The 10776-nt window shown below is 30.8% G+C and overlaps 1 protein-coding gene and 1 non-coding gene across 3 annotated transcripts; both read left to right on the top strand.

Moving 5' to 3' along the window:
- The first annotated feature begins 2514 nt into the window (after positions 1-2514).
- On the top strand, positions 2515-2617 carry LOC140893925 (U6 spliceosomal RNA). The gene has a single exon (XR_012153483.1). It is a non-coding gene; the product is annotated as a U6 spliceosomal RNA (small nuclear RNA).
- A 2408-nt stretch (positions 2618-5025) lies between these two features.
- LOC140890808 (uncharacterized) lies at positions 5026-9224 on the top strand. Of its 2 annotated transcripts, none has more exons than XM_073298892.1 (9): positions 5026-5104; positions 5205-5338; positions 6403-6512; positions 7135-7330; positions 7404-7496; positions 8154-8213; positions 8359-8433; positions 8712-8789; positions 8875-9224. In XM_073298892.1, exons 1-9 carry the CDS (start codon positions 5026-5028, stop codon positions 9217-9219), a joined length of 1170 nt encoding a protein of 389 aa, XP_073154993.1. In that variant the 3' UTR covers positions 9220-9224. The 2 variants fall into 2 exon arrangements, with proteins under 2 accessions (XP_073154993.1, XP_073154992.1); XM_073298891.1 differs by having other exon boundaries at positions 8712-8792.
- The last annotated feature ends 1552 nt before the right edge of the window (positions 9225-10776 follow it).

Here is a 10776-nt window from a genome sequence, read left to right as displayed (position 1 = left end):
CATCAAAACTTTTGAGTTAATCACCAACACATTACTAAAATTGAAATTAATTATCAATATAAATGATCAAAATAACGTACGAATTAATAAGACCAAAATTGTACTTTTTACTTAAGTAAAATAATTAAGCTTTAATTAATATCTTATATAATTTTTAAAAATTATTCACTCATTTTATAATATCGTTTTCTATTGTCTCCTAAGCCCTGGTTGATATATTATTTATGTTGTATGGTCTCCTCTTCTTATAATATGCAATTTTATCTTTCCTTCATTTTTTTTAATTAATTAAGGTCAACTTTCATTTCATTGAGTAGAATAAATTGAACCAAAACGATTCAATAATTAGGATTTAATTTTTAAAATATATATATAGGTTAACTTGATTAGGTAATTATTTTTAATTGTATTCATTATTGAGCAGATGTCAAAAACTTGAATTTTTCTCCATTCTTTGTAATAAATAATTTTGGACCTCTCTTTGTAATAAATTCATTACATTCGATTTTTTGGGAATAAATTCAATTTGTTCAAATTTCAACATTACCATTTATTAATCCATTTAAGCTTTAGAGGGTGTTTGGGAGAGCTTTTAAGCTCTCCGGATCTGTTTGGTAATTTTTTTTAGAAAAAGCTTATAAGCTGTCAAACGAAGCTGTTTGACAGCTTATAAGTTGTTTTTAAAAAAGTAAGAGGAATGTACTTTTTTTAAAACGATCTTATTTTAACATTCTATCTTTCTAAAATATCCTTAAATATTTTAATAAATCTCCATCATATCCTCCACCCATTAAATATTAAATATTATTTTTTAAAAAATTCCAAATCACATAATTTTTTCTAAAATAAAATATTATAAAAATTTTATTTTTAATATATGTTTATTCTAAAACTATTTTCATATATGTATAACTCGAAACATTATTTTCATATAATTATAACTTTTTTGGTCATTTCGACGATAAAAAGATTTTATAATACCAAACACATCAACATCTTTAAGTTATTTAAAATAAGTTTATCTAAACACTTTAACAGCTTATTTTTAAAATTAAGTTCTATCAGCTTGTAAAACAGCTTTTAAGCTCTAGGAGCTTACAAGCTCTTTTTAATAAGTTTAATCAAGAGGATTGCAAATATCTCATTCTCTTACTACAAATCCGCAATCTTGGATAACCCAAAACCCACGAATCCCACCATTGGTGGATATATTGTCTATATACGATTTTCTTCTGTTGGAAATTATAGACAAACAAAGAAATGAAGTGAATTAAAAATTAAATCCTCTGATCTAGAATATTCATGAGTTGTTAGCAATGCACATTCTAGAATCATCTCACACAAATACCATAGAAATGTTTAGAGAATTCCATATAGCTTTTAATAGCCATTAGATTGAATGTGTTGACGTAATTTTAACCTTTGGTTAAGGAGGTGTAACTTGTATAAATAGGAGTGTTTGTACTCTCATTTTGCATCAATCTAGAATCCAAAAAAAAAAAAAAAATTAGAATTGTGTATAAAATAAATAATTTATTTTATGTTTAAATATTAGCTATTCTTAATATTTTCTAAAGTTACATTTAGTATAATGAAAAGAATTTTTGTTTAATAGCTAATTTTAAGAAATAAAATAATAGTTACCGAAAAAGTAGCCGGAGTTATTGTTATTATTATTATTAAAAAATCAAAATAAGTAATATGCAACTATATACTATAATTATTAAATATTGAGTATTTATTTTATTTTTATTATTAGGCTGAGTTTCTTTCTTCTTGGTTAGAAGATGTGCTCATGCTTAGGTATAGTTTGGTACATAGGATAGGATAAGTATAAGATATATAATATAAGGATAAATTAAGGATAAGTAAAATAATAGGATACTATAGTGAATGTTTGGTATGATTTTAATAAGAGTGATTAAATTTATATATTCGATTTTAATGACAAAATTAACCCTACCGTAATGTGGAGAAGAATGAGGCGTTATTAGAGTTTAGATGTTTTTATATGTGGAGGGTAATCATGTCTTTTTGTAGTATTTTTTTAGTTGTATTAAATTTATCACACCAAATCAAAAGGATACATAGTCCCCTTGTCAAAGCATTTATCAAGGGCCCATTGACTTATCATGGGTTTTTTAAAAATGTACCAAATATGGGATGGAGGAGAATAATTTATTAATTACTCCCTTATCATGTGTACCAAACTATGCCTAATTTTCTTGTCAATGACATGTTCAGGAAGATGTTAGCTCGAAAATAAATTTATATGGTTTTATGACGAGTTAATTAGTGAAATACATTTTACTATATATTTATTGTGTAGAATAATTATTAATGTCAGAAAAATAAGACAATAATATTACTATATTAGCATGCATTAGGATTATGACTCGTTGGATCTAGGAAACCAAACAAACTTATTAGTTGGTCAATTAATGGAATCAAATAATGGTTGTTTTGATACATATTGATGGCAATTGAACTAATCTTTTGGTGACATAAAGAAGAGTTCCTTCGGGGACATCCTATAAAATTGGAACGATACAGAGAAGATTAGCATGATTCCTGCGCAAGGTTGACACGCATAAATCGAGAAATGGTGACATAAAGAAAGCACAAGATTTGGTCAAATTGGTTAATTATTGTGATTTTTAATATTAAAAACATATTTACTAGCAAAAGTTTCATGGAGTAAAGTATCAGTAACATCTGCAGCTAAATCTCCTACGAAGATAGAATGTAACCCTCAAGCATGGAATCTAATACATTGGTAATTATTGGACCGATACAATAGCATACAAAACTATGCTAACTAATTAAAACGCACTAGTAAGCTATGTGTGTTCACTTGGAAAGGTTTTGGTTGGACGAATCAAATTCATGACCATTGATCAAAAGTTCATTTACTCTACCAACTCGAATACGTTTTGAATCACATAAAGAGATTCATTGATTATATTTATGGTTATACATTAAATTTTTTTTTAATAAGATATGATATGTTATATTTATTATTTAGTGTATAATTAAGTTATAGGTTTTTTTATTTATTTATGTTTTGAATGTGATGCATGCATAAACTATTTTACTAATGTAAATATAAACTTATGTTTAATGTAATTTTGTGGCATGATTTTATTTTTTTATTTTGAAATGGGGAGTAATGAATTGATATCGTGGGCAATAAATTTTGAAAGTGAAAAATTCATTTATTCGCTTCTATTTTATTTCAAAAGGATATTTAAGCTCGATTAGATTATTCCCTAGTTTGGCATTAAAAAAAATAATAATTTAGTTTTGGTCTGATAAGTGATTTAGTTTTATAAAATTAACTATGAAACAATCTTAAAAAATTATTTATGTCTAAATAAAATCGAATGTAATTAATGACAACTATATATTATATTTGAATCTGTCTTCGATTTATCTCTACTCAATAAAAATCGATCATGCATGACTTTCGTATAATCTGAATGTCGTACTTTATATCATGTGCTAATGAAAACTTTATTTCTCACGGTTATTTCATCCCAGAGTTAAGTATAGTTTGAATTTAAATAATCTGTGGGCAAGATTCTTGAGAACGAGCCTATAATTTTAAATTTGTATTTAGTCAAAAAGTGAATATGAATCAAATTTATGGGATGTAAAAACCTGAGGTATGAAAGTGTTTGGATTATTAATTATAGGGATGTTAATGGGTCGGGCCTAAACCCGACCCCGCATTGAACCTGGTCCGGCGAGACTGATTTAGACCCGATTAAGCGGGTCCACATGTGGGTTCGGGGCGGGTCTCGGGTTTGGCCGAACCCGCCCCGTCAAAAATATATATTAAATATAATTAAATATAAATATAAAATATACATGTATATATACTGATAATATATAATTATATTATTTATATCACATAATCAATATTTTATTCTTAATTTGAGTTTATAATATTTTTGAATGTAAATAATTTTAATATATTATGATATTTTTAATATGAAAATATATTATTATGATTTTTTTGTTATTAATTATTAATTAAATAAAAAAATTATATATTTCAACTTGTAGGAATATTTTTGTGTCATAAATATTATTAATATAAATTTAAAAATTAAAAATGTTGGTTTGCTAATTTTTTAACTTATTTAAATTTTTTTATTTAATAAAATTTAATTTATATTTAATTTGACGGGTCCAACGGGTTAGACCCGGATTGAACCTGCCGGATCCAAGGAGAGGCGAGGCGGGTCTCAGGTTTGCCTAAACCCGCCCCGTTGCCATCCCTGATTACTACATGTAGCGATGGAAATATATATATTTTTACGATCATGAAACTCGATTGACTTCTGATGTATAGATTTGTCCAAAAGATTGTTGATATGGATAATTGGATGTATATATACAGACACATATATTTCTATTTATTACAAAACAAGCCCAAAAAGCTATGAAATTGCGAAAACAAATTTAAAAATATTATTAAGAATAGGAAGACCACCATAAAATCAGCTTGGTCTCTTGATATTTTCTTATATGGTATTTCCTAAAGTATCCTTATATAAATAAGGACCTTCAATATTTTTATATTTTCTAAGAAGACATTTATTTCATCAAATCAATATCACACCTTCTTAGTTCTGAATATATTTAAACTTTTTTATAAATAAAAAAAATTAAAATTTCAGAAAAATATATGATATTTAATTATATACTAGTGCTCGTAAAATCTTTTTTTAAAAGTAAAAAAATAAAAATAAATTGTAAAACTTAAAAAAAAATATACAAAAAAATATAGTTTTTTATTAAATAAATGGCCACAAAAACCCAATAAATATATCAGTTTTCCAAATAGACTGACATTTTCGTAAATAAAAATATCAAATGACACAAAATTATTATAATTTTGATAAATAATAAAAATCTAATAATTAAAAAAATTCATATAAAATAATAATTTGGCTAATAATTTTGGTTATAAAATAAATTAAGAGAATTAAAACATAATCAGTAGAACACAACAGCCGAATGAGGGCCGACCAAAACACACCGTGGCCGACTCTCTTCATCACCTTCGCATTGGCTTCTTGCTCTGCTGCCATTTCTTGTAAGTTTCCCAATCCCTGCAAAAAAAAATTTGAATCCATGGTTTCATTTATTCTCCATTGATGCATAGAAATATGTGCGTGCTTCATGTCTTGTTTCAGTTTATTGGTGGAGCCGAAATTCAAGATCGAATTCAAATGGGTACGCGGATAAAATTCAAGAACTTGAAGCCGCGTTGAAGGTTGCCGAGGAGAAGTGTTCTGCTGAAAGACAAGGTCGTATCAGAGCTCAACGGGTACTTTTACTGTTCTTCCCCTATTGGGTTTTTTTTTTTGTGTGTTAATCGAGAACTTTTTGGAGGAGCTGCGGCAGCAGAGAAAACCTGTTGCATTGAAATTGAATGATGTTTCTCTCTGCTTTTTGCTGATTCGTTTATTTGGGTGGTAATGTTTTTTTAGTGGTAAGTGGTTTTGTGTTGATGATCAAGAAAATTTTGTTTCAGAACATGTTTGATGGGTTGCTGAAATTACTGGATGTATAAATTTGCCATTTTGTTGCTTGGAAGCTCCAGAAAAGAAGAAATAAGAGAGAATGGATGTGTTAAAAAAAATGACCGAGAATCTTCTATTTTATCTGCATATCGAAAATTAGACGACAATAAATCATTGATGGTTCTAAATTGGACCTTGTAATTAGTATTCTTTCTTTCTAGTCCCATCTGAGACTCACTTTGTCCTCAAGTTCAAATTGTGTAGAAGTATTCCAGTTTTGTTTTTGTTGCATAATTCTAAATAGAGTATGTCTCAGATCTGTGAGACGGGTTAACTCTGCCCATATTTATGATAAAAGTAATACGTTGGCACGAAAAGTAATATTTTTTCATGGCTGACCCAAATATGAGATACGTCTCACAAAATTGACCAGGTCGAATGTCTCTTGTGAAGTTGCGTTATCCACTCACCATCTTGAGAAAAACAACTGCTAGTGCAACCAATCCAAACTGAAAACACCCACAATAATATGTAATAGCATAGGTGCAATCCTGACTCATAACTTGTTCCATATATTTCCTAAACCTCCCCAACGACATGATTGCACCCCCTTTTTCCATCCTTCTCCCACGTCTTCTAGTTGGTGCAGACGCAACAAACCTAACTTGGGGAGGGAAGTTGATTTGGCTGTTCTTTATTTCTTATGGCCATCAGAGGATCTGTTGAATCACCAGGCCATCGTTGTCTGCCTTCTTGGTTAACAAAGTAAAATAAGGAGAATTAAGATGTCTTTTCCATGAAATTACTATCACAAACCTGTATATCCCATGCTGCTTTCATAATTTTCGAATTACATGTCTTGTTCTAGGCTTTGAGAGAAGCCTTGAACCAGCCTCACTGTGGCAAAGCTGAAACAAAGTTATTGAAGGCATACCCCATGGCACAAATTGGGGTGGTCAAGTCATGCTTCTCTACGCGGTAATGTGGGAAAACAGCATCCTCTAGAATTTTCATTCTTATGACTTGTAATGTTCCTATTTGATTTTAACCAATTGCGGAGATCTTGATCCTACCATAAGGAAAGTCTCATTTGATTTTGATATAAAATTTGATGAGCTAGTTTGATGAACTAGGCTCATACCAAATTAGAAGAAACTTCTTCGTAAATCTTTGATAGTGCAGACAGAATTAGTGACTCCATATTTCATTTTGGATGATGAATTTAATTTTTTACAGTGTGTAAAAGAGCTTCAGGGATCTATTATCTTTAGCAAGGGCTTGTGTTAATGAAATTGAAGTTTATGGTTCTTTTACAATGCTTGCTTATCCTCTGTTGGACTTCTGATTATTAGCTCTCATGCTTAGTGGATTTGACTAATTTTCTTATCTTGAATCATGCTTCTTGAAATTTTTACGAAAATATTATCTCATATGTTTGTATCTGCAGTGAAATCTATCTTTTCGAGTATGATGGACATTAACTTCTTACTTGACTTGGTCTTTATTCTTTTAACAAATAAGTTGCACTTTTCTCCTTTGTGTACAAACAATGAAGGTATTAATGGCTGTGTGTGTGTGAACATTCCCTTGATTTGTCTAGGAATGGGACTCCAAGACAGCCTTTACTTGTACCTCTTGCTAGAGCATCTTTAATATTTGATTTGACCCGGGTTCCACACGCATCTCTTGAGGGTCTTGAAGGGTATTCACACTGTTGGATTATCTACGTGTTTCATCTAAACACAAATCTGGATAAGTTATGGAATAAGCCATCACAATCAAAATTTAAGGCAAAGGTTTGTGTTCTCATTCACTTCCAAAGGTTTCTTAAATTCTATGACTTTACTAAGAGATTGTATTGATAAATAGGTAAGGGTACCCAGACTCAAAGGTGAAAAAGTTGGACTTTTTGCCACGAGATCTCCACATCGTCCCTGTCCCATTGGATTAACAGTGGCAAAGGTATTATTGAGTTATTCAGAAGCCAAATAGCATGACTTAAATTATCTCATATTCCCAAAACCTCTTCTATGTACGTCTCATGGAACTTTTTTCACGACAATTCCAAGAAACTAAACCGAGAGCCTGTAGAGCGATCAAATAATCAGTAATGATTCATACTTTGACAAATGCATCAATCTTTTTCGTCACTTGGTTCTTTTTCAAATCATAAGTAGTATGTTAAGATTGGAATGTTCTCTGAGATAAATTGGCTAATATGAAATCAAAAGTGGCTAATGTGGATATGGGGTTGGTAAACCTATGCACATGAATGAGTTCCAAATTTATCCAAGGAATAAACTCGGACAGTGGACTCGTATGATACTCCGAGTTGGGGGGTATTTTGTGCGATACACACATTTTGTGGACTGAAGTAGTTCTTATCCATCACTACTACTTAATTAGTAGCAATAGATACTCAAACTTTTTTTTAATCATTGGCCACATTTTTCAGTCTTGGACAACTAGGTTCATTACTCGACAATGTCTAACTAGCCCTCAAATTGATGAGGATGGTTCTTGAAACACAAGCATGCATTTTTTTCTCTGGTTGATGGATGAAATAGTTTTGCTTTTTCTTGTCAAGGTCATGCATTAAATAGTTGTTGGTCGTTTTAGGTGGAGGCAGTACATGGACATACGGTGTTGCTCTCTGGTGTGGATCTGGTTGACGGAACCGTAAGTCTTCATTGTATATTGACGGTTATTATTGGTGAAACGAATTTCTCTTTTGTTTCTCACCTAGTCTCTCAGCTAATTGTTATTTGCATTTTTTTTCGACGTCATGTATTAACTCTTCCTAGTACTTGAAATCTGGTTGCAGCCAATTCTGGACATCAAACCTTATCTGCCATACTGTGACAGCATCACAGGTGCGACAGTTCCTGACTGGGTAAAGGTATCTTGTTCTCCTAATTTACTATTTCAAGAAATATTGTTTCTTCCTTCTGTTGTCAATGCGTCATCAGTAAGGAACTTTCGAGGGTAGAATTTTGATGTGGAATACCTTTTTTTAAGGTTTAAATTACCTTTGTGCATCTATTTGAAATATCTGACCTTATGCGCAAGGTAATGTAGCATCTATTGCTTGGATGTGCATGTAACTTTCGAAACTTGTCATTCTTCTGGTTAGGTTTTCTGCTTCGAAATAAATAGCTTGTCCATTTCCTTGAACAGATGGATGATATACTAGCCGTACCTTCAGTTAGCTTCTCTGAGGACTTTTCATCCAGTCTCACGGATTGTTGGGCAATGGTGGTAAGACTGTTAAACTCAGTTTAAATTTTGTTTATAAGACATGCTTTGACAGTTGGGACTTTGTGTCTTTCGCCTATTCCAGGAAAAGAAGTCACTTTACTTCTCTCCAGATGAATATCTAAGCTTGATAAAGCAAGTGCTCTCATGGGATATACGATCATTAGCTCAACGAAGCCATCCTCATAATGCCCTGCTCAAAACCGATGATTGCAGTGGAGAAGACGGTGATACGATAGTGAGAAGTTATGAGAGACGCAGAGATTTTGAACATGGACATGAGCCACAGTCCCTTTCATTTCATGACGTCGTTTATCATCTGGTTTTGGAAGGACTTGATGTTTCATATAGAATCGATCCAATAGGAAATGTTCTTGTTGAGAAAGTTTGCCTTGGATCTAGTATGCAGAATGGGAATGAAAATATTTAGTGAAATGGTTCATTCATTTGTGTGTGCTACCTTCTTTTAGATCCTTGGGCCATTTTTTTCCCTAAATCATGATCCCCTTTTTTGGGTAGAGAACTTGCTTTTTTTTTCTTTGTTATAAATCGCATGGATCGCAGATCGAAATGCTAAGAAGGGTGCAAGTGAATCAAGTTATAGGGACATCGGAGTAGCAAATTAAGATAGCGTATGAGAGAGTTTTTAGGAAGCAATTCTAGTTTTTTTCACAAAATTTCGAAATTTTGCGAAGAAAAAGCTGAAATTTTGTGAAAGAAAAGCTCAAGTGTTTCTCAGAAGCTCTCTAATTATGTGAAAAAAAATTGAGAATTGCTTCCTAAAAACGTTCTCAAAAACTACTTAAGTAGCTTGGTCAAACCGACCTAGCCGGATAATTAAGAACTTCATTTCGTTACTGGTAAAATAATGATTTCTTAGTTGTTTTATTTTTGACATACTGGAAGTTCTAACCATTCCAAAGGAGCCCAAAATCGTTGAATCTTTAGGTTCATAACGTCGGTTTGAATTTAATAAAAACCAAAAATGCAAAATCAGATCGTGATCATCTCTGTGTGGTAAATTGTTGAAGTTTGGTTTTCATCTGATAATTCATTTTTTTTTTGTTCTTTTTTCATTTGAATTCAATTAATCCATTGGATATGACTTATTTGTCTTCGATTCTCTACGTAGCTCTTATGGTGCAAATAAAGTCAATGTTACATATATTAAAAAAGTAAAAAAAAAAACAAAAAAACAAAAACGACACCTAATGTTTCAAAATGTGAGGAAAACTCTTTTCATTTCTCTTAGATTTTAATACATGTATTATAGGCATATATAGCTTTCATTTTCGTCATTATAGCTATGTAGAAAAATATCGATATCAAATAAGGAATGTTCTTTGAATTTATCAATTTTGGACAAAAATAACGGAAAAAATATCAATTAAAGTTATTGAATGAAAACTACACTTTGAAAAATTACAAAACTAGAATAAAAAATAAACCAATTTATAGACCAAAATCCTAATTAGGATCTCTTGATATATATATATATATATATATATATATATATATATATATATCATGTCAATTTGTGAACACAAAAACGAGAGATGATTTCACAAGTCAATTTTATGAGATAAAATTTCACTATGATACAACAACTCATTAAAATTATAATTTTTATGTAAAAAAAAGTAAATTTTTTAATAAAGATGTGAACATAGGCTGGGCCCGTCCTGTTATATAAATAAATAGGTTGGATTGATAATTTTTCAATTAACCAAAAAGCAGACCACCCAATACCCGCCACAACCCACTCGAATTACACATCATTCCATTGGGTTGGCCTGGCCCGCTCAAAACAATGAGGTTGGTTGATGTTTTCTTAGTAACCTAATAAAAGGGTCCGTGTCCTGATTTAATATTTAATGATCAAACAACTAGGATTAATTAATGTAAACAGCGAAAACGAGTTAAAAATTTGCGTTTGGGCCTACAGAAATTTCGGCATGACCTATTCGTAAATAGGACATCCCAAAAA

This window comes from Henckelia pumila, chromosome 3 (assembly GCF_033568475.1).
Source record: "Henckelia pumila isolate YLH828 chromosome 3, ASM3356847v2, whole genome shotgun sequence".
Lineage (NCBI taxonomy): Eukaryota > Viridiplantae > Streptophyta > Magnoliopsida > Lamiales > Gesneriaceae > Henckelia > Henckelia pumila.
This window is presented reverse-complemented; position numbering and strand designations above follow the sequence as displayed.